General features: G+C 36.5%; 1 protein-coding gene across 3 annotated transcripts; it reads left to right on the forward strand.

Annotated features, from left to right (window-relative positions):
• The first annotated feature begins 1,074 nt into the window (after window positions 1-1,074).
• On the forward strand, window positions 1,075-15,997 carry fbxw2 (F-box and WD repeat domain containing 2). Of its 3 annotated transcripts, none has more exons than XM_046838753.1 (8): window positions 1,075-1,503; window positions 1,808-1,942; window positions 8,693-9,202; window positions 9,548-9,742; window positions 11,854-11,987; window positions 12,524-12,610; window positions 12,806-12,975; window positions 15,324-15,997. In XM_046838753.1, exons 2-8 carry the CDS (start codon window positions 1,813-1,815, stop codon window positions 15,613-15,615), a joined length of 1,518 nt encoding a protein of 505 aa, XP_046694709.1. In that variant the 5' UTR covers window positions 1,075-1,503; window positions 1,808-1,812; the 3' UTR covers window positions 15,616-15,997. The 3 variants fall into 3 exon arrangements, with proteins under 3 accessions (XP_046694709.1, XP_046694710.1, XP_046694711.1); XM_046838754.1 differs by having other exon boundaries at window positions 1,846-1,942; XM_046838755.1 differs by lacking the exon at window positions 1,808-1,942.
• Window positions 15,998-16,242: the final 245 nt, after the last annotated feature.

Here is a 16,242-nt window from a genome sequence, read left to right on the forward strand (position 1 = left end):
TTGTCACATTTTTTGTTTCATAATTCAGCAAATATTTGTGGAAGCTCTGGACTGCAGGCAGGCAATGCTTTTCTTAAAAAATAAATGTTTAGGATAGAAGCATTTGTTGTTCTAGAACCTGTATATACCTTTCATCACTGATGTTGCTGTCCAGATGTTAAAGCTGCCTATTTCACAGGTATTAAGGCCATACCATGGAACTGCTTGAAGAGCTCAGGGACAGAATTGTTGCAAGAAATGCTGAGAATAGCAGAGAAGCGGCAGGACCTTCTCTGCTTGCCTAAACAGTATCATAATCACTGACTTGTGTTTTTTTCTTCATAAATATGTATCCCTATAGTTTATTCTTTTAATTTTATCGCTTTTCTTTTGGATGTAGCTTCCAGTTCTATGTTTATGTTTTAGTTTCTTTTCAATTTATATTTCAGCCATAACATGTTTAGAGGGTCAAAATTTGGTGCAGGTGCTTGTATCTAAGAATAGATAAAAATGAAACTGTTGCTTTCACCAATCAGATTTCGAGTTGGTGACTCCAAAGCCATTGAGCAGGTAAACAGTAACATTGGCATTTTAACTTCCGTTGATTGGATGGTCAGAGAGCACACTAGTCAATACTAACAAACCGCTTCTGTTGCAAACTGCGCAAGCTACAATATATTCGTGTAGACTTAATAGCTGTTTTTTCAGTTCTCAATTGCTGACAGAGCAGAAAGAAATTCTTGGTCACAGATATACTTAAAAGGCCATTTTCAAGAAAAGCTGTGCATCATGAGGAAGTATCAGTCAAAACAATTTGAAACTGTTGTTAAGCTTTTTAAAGAACCATTTAATCTGTTACGTTCTTTCCTGTACTATCTATCTATTTAAAACTAGCTTATTAGTGTAAACTTGGTATTTGTTACAGCCGGACCAGACTTCAGACCTGCTGTGCAAAATGAATACATTTGATTCGATGTGAATTTGGGGTATAATTGGGCGGGGCTTGTGGCAGTAATCAGCGGGCTGTGAGTTTGAATAACCAGCCAATCACTGAACTTTAGTTTGTATGAAAACGGGTGTGAAAATGAGGCGTGAGCTCGAAACTTCCTTCCGCTCTTGTACATCCCTCTCTGCGACTGCTAGCGGACACTTTACTCCCTATAGATTAGCAGAGTAGTTCATTTTCCGCGGCGCAGTGGGCTTGTCTTTAATTGTTTTATGTTATGCCAATGAGCAGACTATTATATGAACGTTTTTATGTAACTTGTTATTTTTTTATTTAAATACTTAACGTTGTATTTGTGATAAGCTGTCAGCCGAATGTATAAGGGTTAGAACTAGTAAGCAGTGCTAGGCTAGGTGAGTTTGGACACCTAGCCATACCGCATCATTAACACTAGTGTAGACATTCAGTACAGAACTATCAGATCTATTACCAGCACTGGATAACTAGCTAGAGTGTTCTGCCGGCTGTGTAGCTAGCTAGCTAGCATCCTCGCTAACAATTGGATTTTCCTGGAAATGGTAAGTCTCTCGCTAGTTAGCTGGCTAGCTATGTGGGGTTTCTGGCTAGTATATTTGGTATACATTACCATAGTTTGAGCACAGTTGAGTATTACACACAGACAAGGTTTTATGAGATATTTATTAGCTTGTTCTATAAATCTCGTTTACGTTTTATTGTTTGTATATCACCAGTGACAGCCCTTAACCGAGTTGTGACTAACATTATTATTTAATAGCCAATATTACTTTAAAAATATCAACCAATAATAATTTATAGCTAAAACTAGTCCAGTTCATTATTACATGTGGTAAACTTGTCTAGTTTTTATGTGGCCGTATTTTAACAATCGCAACCACCAGAATTGTACCACGGGGAAGGTTACAGATCAGCACATATTACAGTACACGCCATTGGTGTTTCATCTTAACCACATCCTCTTGCACTGGATTTCCACAGGTCAGTATGAGACATCATGGTCCAGTATCAAATCTCGTGTGTTAGACTTATTAGAGTTGTTTCTTTTTATGGCTAAGTGAGCCATAGCAAACAGATTATTGCCATTTACTGTGTGCAGTCATTAATTCTCCACGTGAGGAACCTTAACAGTGTCACACCCATTTTTACATATTAAAATAGTTCATATTAAAGATATCTAATTCATATTAAAGATTATTAAACATTTTCAGCATTTTAATTGTGTAACACTTTTAATAGTGGTCATTGTCCCAAAGCAGCTTTATATACATGACTAAATTACAAATATATATTTTACATTTATAAATAAGTCCCCATAACGTTATTCCTTATAAGCAAGTCAGTGGCAGTGAAAAGGCTTAGTGAGATATGAGGAAGAAACCTTAAGAGGAACCAGACTCAAAAGGGAACCCTTCCTCATCTGAGTGACACCAAAAATCTATTCATTATAGTTTTAACATTGTTGAGATTATCAACTGTTCACTGATGGCCACTTGAATGCAAAACTACTCATGACAATTCTAGCCCTAAGCCACTGTAGCAGACAGTTTACATTGGTTACAATCCAACTCGATTATTATGGCTTTTAAGTTTATCCCTGCAAAGAAACTTCACAGATCTTTAGACTGTTCATGTGGATCCCACCTAGAGAAGCTAGTGGTGTGGGATTGATAAGGGGACCATCCAGGGTAGGGTATTAGGATAAATTAGCTCCGTCTCTCTGTTAAGTTAAACATACTTCTAGGGTACAAGTGATCATGTCCCTTGTACCCTAGGAGTATGTTTAACTTAACAGAGAGACAGAGCGATTGAGTGTGAGGGGGACATAATCAACCAAAAATTAGCTCCGGTACTGTGGCGTCGACTCTTTCAGTGCTTTATAGTAATAGTAGTAATATTTTATAATCAATGCAAGATTTAATTGGGAAGTGATGTAGAGTGGATAAGATGGAGATTTGTTCATATTTCCTGGTTCCCGTGGGGACTGCATTCTAGACTAACTGTTGCTTATTTATGCAGTGTTCAGAACAGATACAGTATTAGAGAGTATTATAACCTAGATGTAACAAAAGCATGAACTAGTTTCTCTGCATTATGTAACGTAATATTTTTTAGCGTATATTTCTGAGATGAAAGAAGGCAATCCTAATAAATTATTCAGATGAGCTTAAGTAAATAAGTCAATAATCATCCCAAGGTCTTTTACTGTTGCACATGAGGAAAAAAAAAACAGCGGTTCTATGTAATCGGAAAGCTTACTTCTAGCTGCTCATGGCCCTAATAATCAACCAAAGGAGGTGGTAGCTCAGTGGTTAAGGCATTGGACAATGGATCAGAAGGTCACAGGTTCAAATCCCACCACCACCGAGCTGCCACTGTTGGGCCCTTGAGCAAGACCCTTAACCCTCCCCTGCTCAGTTGTAAGTCGCTCTGGATAAGGGCGTCTGCCAAATGCCATAAATGTAAATGTAAAAAGTTGTTCTGTCTTATCAGAATTTAGCAGAGAGAGGTTATAATAAGTCACATAAGTCCTGAGCCAGACTAGGGCCATTGTCAACAACATTTTCTGGACAACAAAGGAGAATATTATGGTCAATGGTTTAAAAGCTAAACTAAGCTCAAGCAACACAGGCTTGGAGTTACAACCCTGTCCAATTTAACCAGTACTGTCTCTGTGCTATTATAAGGCCTAAATCCTGTCATTTATTCATTGGGGAGGATATTTATGATAATTGGCTGGTTTGATATTGTCCTATAGTTTGATAGCTAACAAGGGTTGAGGTCAGGTTTTTCAATTATGGGTTTGATAGCTGGCATCTTAAATGATTTGGGTACATAACCAGTGTTCTGGAAAGAATTTATTATTTTTAGAACAGGTTTAAATGCTTTTGGAATTATCTGTTTGAAGAAACATCTAAAGATCCTAGAGCACAAGTTGATTTTGATGTGAAATTAATTTGCTCTTTCGAATAGGAGTAAAACATTGTTATTGCTAATTGAATTAATTATATTGTTATCTACAGTTATATTTTGGCTCTAAATGAATTGTTTAAATTTCTTGGCCTGATTTTTAAAAAAAATTTTTCATTGAAAAATTCAGTAATTTTTTGCGGCTGCTTATTGATGATGCCTGTTACTGTGGTGCTTTTGTTACTAGTTGATTTTACTACAGAACTGGGTAGAAATCTAGAATTACTTTTGTGATCTTCTATAAGGGTAGAAAAATATGATTATCTACAACCCCGATTCCAAAAAAAAGTTGGCACAATGTGTAAATAATAATAATCCTAAATAATAATCCTAAAAAGAAATAGCTGGAGGAACATTTAACTAATTAGGTTTCAACTTAAAATTATAGGAAACAAACTTATGTATTTATAAATACTTTTATACAACTTTTTTTTATACAACCATTAAATGTACAATGTCCGTTGTTAAAAGTATACAAATTGTGGGACAATTTCAGAATAATGTTGCAAAGGCTTTGAATTAGAGCTTTTGCTATTGCGTATTCTACCTATTATTCCAATGATTGAGTAATCTGACAAGATCAAATATCAAAGTGCAATACTATCGCTGAATATTGCTGCCCGATTGGCAAAAAAAACAACTGAGAATTGCGAGAAAAAAGTCAGAATTGTATTGTACAGTGGAACCCGGTTATGTCGATGTCCTAGGGGGACGCCAAAAAGCATCGAGATAACCGATGATCGAGATAAACGAAAATCAAAATGGCGGCAATATATTAACGTGCTTGAAATTTCTTTGTGTACATGATGTGCGTTAATAAATGAGAATGTGCATGCACGTGTTTTTGAAGGGGTTTTTTACACAACAGCGTTGCCGCGATTTGTTTGATGAAGGCATGCTATAAAAATACATACAGTACATGTTTATCTGTCAGGAATCCACCTGCCACGCCCCCTCTGGCCCCCTTCAGCGTGTCAGGTGCTTTCTTGGCCGCTTTCTCTGAAGTTCCGCTTTAATCGCACACATTTGGTGCTCGTTTATCATCACCACCAGCTCCTATTTAAACTTCCACACTCACTGTCCGTTATTGTTGGTATATGTTGGTTCACGGCGGTCGTTGTTATCGCGCATGTGTATCCCGGTATGTGCCTTCCCACCGGCACTCTCACAACGGCAGCGCTTTTCTTCCCAAAGCGCATTCTGATACTGAACTGTATGTTGGTGCTAAGTAGGTACCACCAAGTGGTAATCAAAAGTTCAAAACAGAGCGTACGCTTTACCCAGATTGGTGGCTTGCTGTGATTTTAGCAAAATGTAGTTGAGGAAAAAGTAAGGTATTTGACTTGTAAATGCTCTCCTAAGTTCCCAGATATATACAGAGCTGTTCTTAAAGCCTGTATTTTATAACTATGGAGGCTCTCTTTCCATGCTGTTTGAATCATTTAAGTTTGATGGATTACATTTTAACGTTTCAAGAGGCCTGTTTTAAGGTGTGTGTATGATTATTGAACCACAGTGCTATTTTTTTCTGTCTAATAATATTTTTCTTCTAAGGCGATCTAAAGTGATCTAAAGTGTAGTGTCAGGTGTTGAAAAAATAAATTAACTGGGTAACTGGTAACTGGTATGTGATGATGAAATGGACACAGGTATTCAGTAAATGCATTGTTTTGGATTGAGGTTTGGTCCAATTTTTAGTAGCTGGTTTATTGCATACATAACATACAGCTGTTATGCGTCAATTGTTTCAGTCTGCACCAGGTGTTTTAGAGGCTTATAAATCTCAGACTCTCTTGTTTTGTGGGTTTTTATTTTATTATTATTTTTTTTTATTACATTCACCCCCCCCCCCCCCCACACACACACACACTTTTACTTATGTTTTGTTTGAAGTATTGTACTTTGCTACATTTTAAATAAAAGGTGATTTATGTTTCCTGTTTTGTCTTATGATTCTAAATCTACCCCAGACATGGGCAAACTACGGCCCGCTGAACGTGACCAAATTATATTAAAATAGGTACAGGTAAACCTTGTTTAATTTACCTTTCCCCTGTAATGCCCACGTTTCCCCAAAAGATGGTGCACTTCAGCTACATTGACCTTGTTCGCGTGTATTACTCTCTTCTTCTCTTATGAGCCCTTCTGCAAAAATGAGCTCATCAAAGAAAAGAAAAGTGGATAGCTGAGTGCTGAGTGTTTAATACGGAGTGGACAACAAACATTTTTTACTGAGGTCCGATCAAAGCCCCTCACAGATCCAGGTTAATAGACCAACATCTCGGATCTATCCTGAGAATTGCCACAACAAAACTTACTCCAGACTTTGATGAACTGGCAAAACAAGGAGTTCAACAACACTGTTCCTACTGAAACTGAACTTGAGATTTTATGCTGTGTTTATTGATGCACTGGCAAAAAAAAAAAAAAAAAAAAAAAAAAGGATCAACAAGTTGTTGATGTTTTGGCACTTGAAACTGAATTTGTGTTTTTCTGCTGTGTTTATTCAACTGAAATTTAATAAATTCATTATTAATTTAATTAATGCATTTGGAAAGCAATTTGTACAATGAGCCATGCATATTCATGACTTGCTACATGTTACAGGCCAAATCTCTAATGTAATATCTCTGTCTGTATCTCTCTATCTCTCTATCTATCTTTCTATCTATCTATCTGTCTATCTATCTGTATATGTATATGTATATGTATGTTAGTGTGTGTGTATGTGTGTATGTGTGTATGTATGTATGTATGTATGTATGTATGTATATCCTGGCCCAGCCCCTCTGTCAAATTTTAGAACCCATTGTGGCCGGTGAGTCAAAAAGTTTGCCCACCCCTGATCTAGCCCATATAAAGCTGTTTTAATTAATAGAAATTCTATCAGTTACTCACCGATAAGTTTCATAAGTTGTAACAATATTTCCAAAAATCTATCTTTTTCCATGCAGTCAAGCAATGATAATGAAACAGCATTGCACTTCTGGGGGGGAAAAGGGGAAAAAAAAACTGAAAATCATCAAGCGGTAATAAAACTTGTGATGTATAAAGGTTTGGAAAGCCTTAGAACTGCTTTCTGTAAGGAATTAATACTATTTATGAAATAACTGTTTTATTATCAATAATTAGATTGTTGATATAATTGTCATATGAAAAAAAGGAAAAGTGTTAGATGGACTGTAGTGCTTTTTTTTTCTTACATTCTTTGTTACTGAAATAAATAGTTTTTATTTTGTATTCTGTAAAGATCAGTTAACAAATTTATACAGTTTAAACAAACATTACATTTTAAACAAATTCATAAATTTTATCTGTAGCCAGAATATGACTTGGTTTTTTTACCTCTTTAAATGTAAGTAGGTTTATTAGGTCATATACTGTGACATCACATTTAACTGTAAATGTTTTTTATAGTTCAGTTGAAGCAGGTATGTAGGGTGCTTGTTCCTAGTTAGCGTGTTACCCATAGAAGACGGCGCTCTGCACTCTTCAGTCTGCAGACGGAGAGCTACAGTGCCAAGCACACTGACAGCAACAGTGTTCTTTTAGTTAAAAGCACCTAGCTCTAGTTGCTTGTATATCTCCTTGTTCTTTTTGAACTACACTAGAATTCCCCACCCCACTTTACTCTGTACATTTTAAAAGATCTACTATTTATTTATACTTTAGCAGATTTTTAGACCAGTAAATATACTTGGACTTAAGTTATGTAACAGTACTTTTACTTGATTAGAATATTAAATTTTTTTAAAACAGTATTTACAAAAATGTCATCATGATGTAATCTTTTTTTATTTTATTTAAGAAAACCATTTGTACTGTAGTAATACTCATACACCAGAACAGAAAACTACAACCAAGCATAGGTTTGTGGTTTGTTATAAAAATTATAAATTTATGTAAATTCTGTGTTAACCTTTCTTCTAACTTGTTTAACATCTTACAATAAAAAAATTATGACAATTAGTAAGATTGCTGTCTATTTGGGTGTAACAGTACAAACATTCATACTGAACCATTTCGGTACAGGGCTTTCGGTTCGGTGCACATGTGTACCGAATGCAATCCTTCTTACGTACAGAACATAGTTATAATTATTAACTTTTAAAAAACTTTTTAAATTGTAAATCTCTAACAAATGGGAACTATTTACTTTTTCAATTTATTTAATTTTATGTAATCAATTTAATTTGTGCCAGTTTATTTGATTACTCAATTTAATCAATATAAAACCTGCACTGCTTTAATTGGATTTTTTCCATTTTATTTTCATTTTTTATTTGTATAAAATATTATAAAATATTATTTTATATATTATTACCAAGCAGGCATTTTATTTAAAATTGTTTTAAAAATGTAAACTGATGTTTACAGATGTTAATAAAAGCAATTTTATGTTTTACATTTCTTCTGAAATTGAACAGAACCATGACTTAAAAACCGAGGTACATCTTGAACAGTGAATTTTGTGTACTGTTACACCCCTTCTGTCTATTGAAGCATTTTTTAAGGGAGAATAGTTTCTTCTTATAGGTTATTAATTTAATTGTAGAATTTTATTTTCTGTTATTACTTTTTATTTCTAGTAGTTGCTGCACTGCAAGGAATGGTTTTCATCATGAATTTGATAAAGATTAAGAATAAAACTGTAAGGAGTGTGCAAACATGAGACTGAATAATGTTGTATTCAATATTTTGTGTTGTCAGCTAGAATTGTGCCACTACCTCAACATTTTAAACCATCATTCATGTTTTCAGGTAGTCTGCCTCATGTGCCCATGGAGAAGGAAGCCTTCGAGGGATGGCTGAAGTTGGTCTCCACCTCCTTCTTGGCACTGAATGACCAGCAACGCAACCAGCTGCTGGACCACCTAATCTCTCTGAGTGGTGCTGCTCAACTCCGGCACCTTTCCAATGGACTGGAGGCACTGCTGAAGCGTGACTTCCTGCGTCTCCTACCATTGGAGCTGGCCTTTTACCTGCTGCGTTGGCTTGACCCTCAGACACTGCTCACTTGTTGCTTGGTGTGCAAGCAATGGAACAAAGTAGTCAATACCTGCACAGAAGTATGGCAAGGTGTGTGCCGAGACCTGGGTTGGCGAATTGACGACACCATCCAGGATGCTGGCCACTGGAAACGAGTCTACCTTAAAGCTAAATTTCGCATGAAACAACTGCGTGAGGAGGATGCCTTTGAAACAAGCTCCTTGATTGGGCACAGTGCCCGGGTGTATGCCTTATACTACAAGGATGGCCTTCTCTGTACAGGTGCGAATTTTTACAGTCTAGATCCATGCTGACATATAGTTGAACTTTGCCTTGCTATTTTTCGTTGTGGGGAAAATGCATTACATAATAAGTGGATTTTTTTATTTATTAATTTCTTTTTTTTGTAACATTTTTCAATGTTAGAAAATGCTACAGACTGGTGCATGAAGTTCATGCAGTTCTACTTGAAAATTTTCAGTCCTGCTCCCAGGGCAGTTGTAACTTAGAAAGTTTGAGTTTTAACCAAGTGCTGCTTCTGGGGGACATGTTCAAATATTTGAAAACTTGACATTTTAAAGTGATTTGGTTCTGATAATTTTTTAACAATTTATACTTGTCCTTCAGGCTCTGATGACCTATCAGCCAAACTGTGGGATGTCCGCACTGGCCAGTGTATCTACGGCATCCAAACACACACCTGTGCTACTGTGAAATTTGATGAGCAAAAACTTGTGACAGGGTCTTTTGACAACACCATCGCATGCTGGGAGTGGAGTACAGGTGCCAAAATCCAGCAGTTTCGTGGACACACTGGGGCAGGTTTGTGTCCCATAGATATTGAAATGTCAGTAATTTTTCACCACTGCAGTGAAACAAATCAAGTATTAACAGCATAAATACTGGATTTTCCAGACTGTCCAAATCCAATACCATGTACTGTGTATTAGTCTTATTCCACCAGGCTGTGGTGAGTGTGATAAAGTATTAAACCTAAAAGTTTTAAATAACCGTCCGCTTAAATAAGAACATCTGTACACCTCATCATTCGTTATTTAATCATGTTTATATTTAATCATACACTGCATAAATCATGCAGAAACTTTGAGCTCCAGTTAATGATTACTTGAAACAAAAGAATAGGAAAAAACGTGATTAGTGGTATTTTTACTATGACTATGGTATGGTTTTTAGTACCTGAAGGGTTGGTCAAGTATTTCAGAAACTGTCGATCCTCTGAGAATTTTAACTATAACTGTTTTTATAGAAAACTGTGTTTATATAGAACAATGCTTAAAAAATACAATACAATATTAAAAAAATATCCAGTGAGTGGAGGTCTGAAGGCTCGAACAACCTTTTTGATGAGATTAAGTGTTTAACCTTGTGTTGAACCCACTTTTTTAAACCTACTTTTAGGAAGATAATGATTGATTGGCTAGAAGAAGCACTGCAGAAATGTAGCACATTGTATAATCTGTGAACAAGTGCACACTTTTGTGCCTTTATGTACCGTAATTTGCGGACTATTAAGCGCACCCAAATATAAGCCGCATCCACTGAATTTTACAAAGATTTTTATTCTAAACATAAATAAGCCCCACCTGTCTATAAGCCGCAGGTGTTTACACTGGCACTAATAAACTTTACATAGGCTTTAACGAAAGACAGTGTCTGTAACAACGTGTAAAGGGTGAAATATATTGTGGCTCCTTTAAGAGCAGAGCGCTATTTCGGGAATAGCCTGCCGCCGCATTTTTCCGGTATTACTGCATGTGTGCACGGCAAAGGAATATGTCCTTATTATTTTCTGATGCTAATATCTAAATTTCTTCGACTAACCCGTAACGCTGTTGCAAAAAAAAAAAAAAAAAAAAAAGCACGAGTTTTGGAAACCTGTCTGTGCTTATATGATTTCTGTTGCAACTGGAGTTAGCGAGCTATCCCTTAACCCAGACTCAACGCGTTACAACATCTTGTATCTAAACAGTAGCCTACCAAGGAAGTCATTGTTCACTGTCTTCCTTCTTCCTTTCACAATAACTTCTCTTGAAAGTTTATCTTTTGGCATAGTCATTTGTTTAAAAATCACCATCGGTGAAGCTTTTCTCCTGATGCCGTGCAGCTCAGAACACAGGTGAACTGCGTTTTTTTTCATGCCCGGTTGTTTTCAGCGTGATGAATGATTCACAATTCCTGTTGAGAGTCCGAGTGAGCGGCAGGTTAAACGTCAGAAGAACCTCATCCATGTTTATGATGCGGTGCGGCCCGATTCAGTGGGAGCGCATCTGATTTAATATAAAGAGTTTCATTGGTTTACCTGAACCTGTTCGCAATTTCATTGGTCTAATGTTTTGGTGCTCAGTTTTTTTTCTTGAAGTTTGTGAAACCGGAAAAAACCCAGGAAAAATCCATAAATAAGCGAATTCGTTGTTTAAGCCGCAGGGTTTGAAGCGTGGGGAAAAAAGTAGTGGCTTATAGTCCGGAAAATACGGTACATGTAAGGGAAGTGGTATCTCAAAGGTTAAGACGTTCTGATCAGAAGGTTGTGAAATCCCAGTACTATGGAGCCTGGGCCCTTGAGCAAGGCCTTCAACATTCAACTATATAAATCTATAAATTAGATGACTAAGATGATCTGAATATGGGTATCTGCCAAGTGCTGTAAAACTAAGTGTTATTACCAGATGATAAACTGTACTGTATTTTATTATACATGCATGTTGCATCAGAAAAAAACATTTGGTGCAATAAATACTTTTACTTCCTTTTTAAATGTTATTTTGCACATTTATATTTTTCCAACGAAAACTAGTTCTAAAACAAGTCATTTTATATTTAAGGCAGTGGTTGTAAAATGGCTTTTTGTAATTTTTCCTTTGCTATTTTAGCTGTTCTAAATATTCATTAAATCATGATTAAATCATCCCCAGTGTTTAGTGTAGACTACAATGATGAGTTGGACACACTGGTCAGCGGTTCTGCTGACTTTACTGTTAAGGTGTGGGCTCTATCAGCTGGAGCATGCCTCAATACCCTGACTGGACACACTGAGTGGGTCACTAAGGTAAGCATTCAGCTTTTTGAGAATATTCTTCTTATCAACAAGGTGTTACTCTTGAGCTGGATTAGTCAAATTCTTTCTCACAACAAACAAGCTATTTTCTCTTCCCTGAGACTAACTGTTTATAAAGAGATGATCTAGTATTGAATCTCAGCCAGAGTTTACACTTGTTTTCAGTGCTTTTACTTATTAGTAGTGCTTGCGCGGCAACACTCTCCGAGTACGGTCGCATCTGGTTGGCACTAAAAACGATCGGCACTAAGAAGGATACGGCCAGGGTGTGGAGTTTTGCACCGGCAAGCACTACTCACATTTTCTTCAGGAAATGTCACATTCTAGTTTTAAGTTATGCTTCAGTTTGACTAGCTTCTATACGTAGTTTCCATAACAGCCTGTGTTTGGCATTTGATATATTCTCACACTTGATTGTAGGCAGATGACTGTCCTCAAGCCTTTTCTGTTTAAAGACAACTGTCTTAGTATAATAAATTACAATGTCTGAAATGCAATATTGCAATATTTTATTTACCCTGGTCTAGGTACTCCTTCAGAAAAGCCAAGTTGAGTCCATGATGCACAGTCCTGGTGACTACATCTTACTAAGTTCAGATAAATATGAAATCAAGGTACTCAAAGGATCACAGACTTTGTCATATACACACAAGACACATGAATGTCTAATAATCTTAAGTGTTTCATGCATTTTGTTAACCCCCTGAATGAAAAAGGAAGGTCTACACTTCACTGACATCTTACTAGCTTTATTTTTGAATCTATTGTGTTAATGTACGGTTACCAAAATTATTTTAATGTTCAAACAGGTGTGGCCTATAGGGCGAGAGATCAACTGTAAATGTCTGAAGACTCTGTCCGTGTCTGAGGATCGCAGTGTGTGCTTGCAGCCCCGGTTACAGTTTGATGGGCGCTACATTGTCTGCAGTTCAGACCTCGGCGTCTACCAGTGGGACTTTGCCAGCTTTGATGTGCTAAGGTAAAACTTTAATGCCAATTTTACTACCTAGATTCTTTAAGTATTTAAAGAACAAAGGTGTATGAGTTCATGTAGAGAAACAAATCTTTAGATAATGAAAGTACCTTGATCATCTTTAGTGATGCAATATGTTTCCTATTAAAAAGGAATACAAAGCTACAGTGTGGGAACATTTTGTCTTTACTTAAACTTTAATGATCCCGAAGGAAATTTTTTTTTTTTTTTTTTTTTTTTTTAAATGAGAGAGAAGAGCCAATTGATGTAAACAATCTGGTGTGTCCACTTTGTTAAAAAGTGGCAGTGCAAAGAGGCAATACAACTATCTAAAACCCTTTTAAAACATAACCATCCCACCTAGTTTTTTGGTCTGAGAACAAAAGTTGCAGTTTAAGATTGATGGGATCGAAAGTGTATACCGTATTTTCTGGACTATAAGCCGCTACTTTTTTCCCCACACTTTGAACCTCGCGGCTTAAACAATGAAGTGGCTAATTTATGGATTTTTCCTGGGTTTTTCCCGGTTTCACAAGCTTCATGCCAAAAAACTGAGCCCCATAACATTAGACCCAAGAAATTTCTGAACAGGTTAAAGTGAACTAATAAAATTCTTTATATCAAATCAGATGCGCTCCCACTGAATCATATCTGCACCACATCATAAATATGGATGAGGTTCCTCTGACATTTGACCTGCTGCTCACTTGGACTGTCAGGAGGAAATGTGAATCATTCGTCACGCTGAAAACAACCGGGCATGAAAAAACGCAGTTCACCTGTTTTCTGAGCTGCACGGCATCGGGAGAAAAGCTTCACCGATGGTGACATGACGATGCCAAAATAAAAACTCCCGAGAGAAATTGTTATGAAAGGAAGGAAGACAGTGAACAATGACTTTCTTGGTAGGCTACTGTTTAGATACAAGCCGTGTTACAGACACTGTCTTTCATTAAAGCCTGTGTAAAGTTCATTAGTTTCAATGTAGACACCTGCAGCTTATAGACAGGTGCGGCATATTTATGTTCAAAATAAAAATCTTTGTAAAATTCAGTGGGTGCGGCTTATATTTGGGTGCGTTTAATAGTCCGGAAATTACGATATATGAACAAGAAAGCACGAAATGGTGCACACACTTAAATAGTGTAACTATTTGTGTAATAGTCTACTAAAGCAAGGTGCAGCCATTGTACACAGTCAAAAAAATAAAGGCATTAAAATATGTTGCAAACTTTTGTCAGGCAGTCAAAAGAAGGTCAGGGAAAAATCTGCAGATTTTTAATGGAGTTTAATCTTTTTTGCTTTGCACTTTTTTAAAAGTTTATTTATTTTTTATATATATATATATATATATATATATATATATATATATATATATATATATATATATATATATATATATATATGAGTTTATTTGGGTGTTTATTTTTCTGACATTCCAATTCCGATGTCTAAATACTCATAAGAATTAAGGTATTTGTTCTGTGAAAGGGTGTATTTTTATTGTTCTATAATATCACCATTATATAATCAGTGGAATACAAATATTACAGTAATTAATTATTGCAATTTTTCTGGGGCAATATATATTGTCCAGGCATAACATTGACATTATAACATTATGACTGGTGAGGAAATATCACTTGCACCTCTTGGCGAGTGGGATTAGACAGCAATTGTTTTTAAAGTTAATGTGTTAGAAGCAGGAAAAATGGGCAAGTGTAAGGTTTTGAGCGAATTTGACAAGAGCCAAATTGTGATGGCTAGACGACAGGTTAAGATCTCCAACTGCAGCTCTCGTGGAATGTCTGCAGTGGTCAGTATCTATCAAAAGTAGTCCAAGGACGGAACAGTGGTTAACTGGCATCATGTGCAGTCAAGGCTGCCCTGTGTGGCCCGTGTGGTTCGATCTAACAGATGAGCTACTGTAGCTCAGATCACTAAAGAATATAATGCTGTTAATGCTCAAAGGATCAGAACTTCTATGGCAGCAAAAGCCAATATTAGGCCGGTGGTCATAATGTTATGCCTGTTTGGTAGTGATAGTTTTGCCTGGTCGGTGCATCATCTAACAAAAAGTTATTGTGACAGGCCTATCTACGTAATATATAGTGATGAATAATATTCCACAGTTGATTGTATTACTGAAAGTATTGCCATGGGGTAAATTTTTATTAAATAATCTTTTTGTGACCTTTAGATGGCATTATTAGCTAAAGTATGTTCTGTATTATAGACTATATTCACATAAGAGGGTTGAAGTGTGCACACTTGTAGATGCTTCGATATGATTTATTTAGAATTGTGTCACTCTAAATGTTTCTAGTGTGTAACATCCTTTATGCCCCTCACAGAGTTATTAAACCACATCAAGACCCAGCAAGTCCCTCCCTTCTCAGCTTTGGGGAGGTGTTTGCTCTACTGTTTGACAACCACCACTTGTATGTAATGGACTTGAGGTCTGAAACCATCACAGGCCGCTGGCCACTGCCAGCCTACCGCAAATCGAAAAGAGGCTCCAGTTTCTTACCAGGCATCACCTCATGGCTCAATGGCTTTGATGGGAAGAATGATGCAGGCCTGGTGTTCGCCACCAGCATGCCAGACCATAGCATACATCTGGTTCTGTGGAAGGAGAATGGCTGAAGTGGAAATGAGCATGTGCCTGCTTTATTTAATAACAGGGATGGTAAACAAAGAAGACAAAAAGGGTGCTCTTAATTTCTAAAACCTGCAGCTTAGCTATTGCATGGACCAAAATCTCTCTTATTATTTTTTCCTTTCAGTTTCTGCTGTCACATTTTGGCCAAAAAAAACTTTCTTCTGCAACATGTTGATAAAATGTGGATAGTGGGTGAGGCCTTGACGATGCCTGCTGGGTTAGACCTCTTTTTGTTCTGACCATTACATAAAAGTGAAAGCATCTGTGAAACAAGCACTTAACTGAACAGAAATGTCTGGCTGCAGCACAATCGTCCAAATTCATGAAAACATTATTAACATAAACATAAGATTTGTCTTTGTGTAATTATTATTATTATTTTTTTTTTAACCAAAAGTATTTAACTGATTGATCTGTTTGTGTTTAAAATACAGGATAAAAAGATTGCCTTAATTTCTTGATTTCCTTGAAAGAAGGAAGATTTTTCCATGCCCATAGACTCTGGCATGTCACAGACTGCAGACTGTATAGTTGGTTTGTATGCCAACCATTAGGTTTTACTAATATTGACCCTTAAATTGAAATTAGTCATGTGCCTTTTTTCTTTTGAC

The sequence above is a fragment of the Silurus meridionalis genome, chromosome 25 (genome assembly GCF_014805685.1).
Source record: "Silurus meridionalis isolate SWU-2019-XX chromosome 25, ASM1480568v1, whole genome shotgun sequence".
Classification (NCBI taxonomy): Eukaryota; Metazoa; Chordata; class Actinopteri; order Siluriformes; family Siluridae; genus Silurus; species Silurus meridionalis.

Excerpts from the sequence above, each read along its gene's own strand:
- fbxw2 (XM_046838753.1), top strand. The coding sequence starts at position 1,813 with ATGTGGCCGTATTTTAACAATCGCAACCACCAGAATTGTACCACGGGG. Across the intron at positions 11,988-12,523 it reads ACACTGAGTGGGTCACTAAG|GTACTCCTTCAGAAAAGCCA; the intron begins GTAAGCATTCAG and ends ACCCTGGTCTAG. Across the intron at positions 12,976-15,323 it reads GCCAGCTTTGATGTGCTAAG|AGTTATTAAACCACATCAAG; the intron begins GTAAAACTTTAA and ends TGCCCCTCACAG.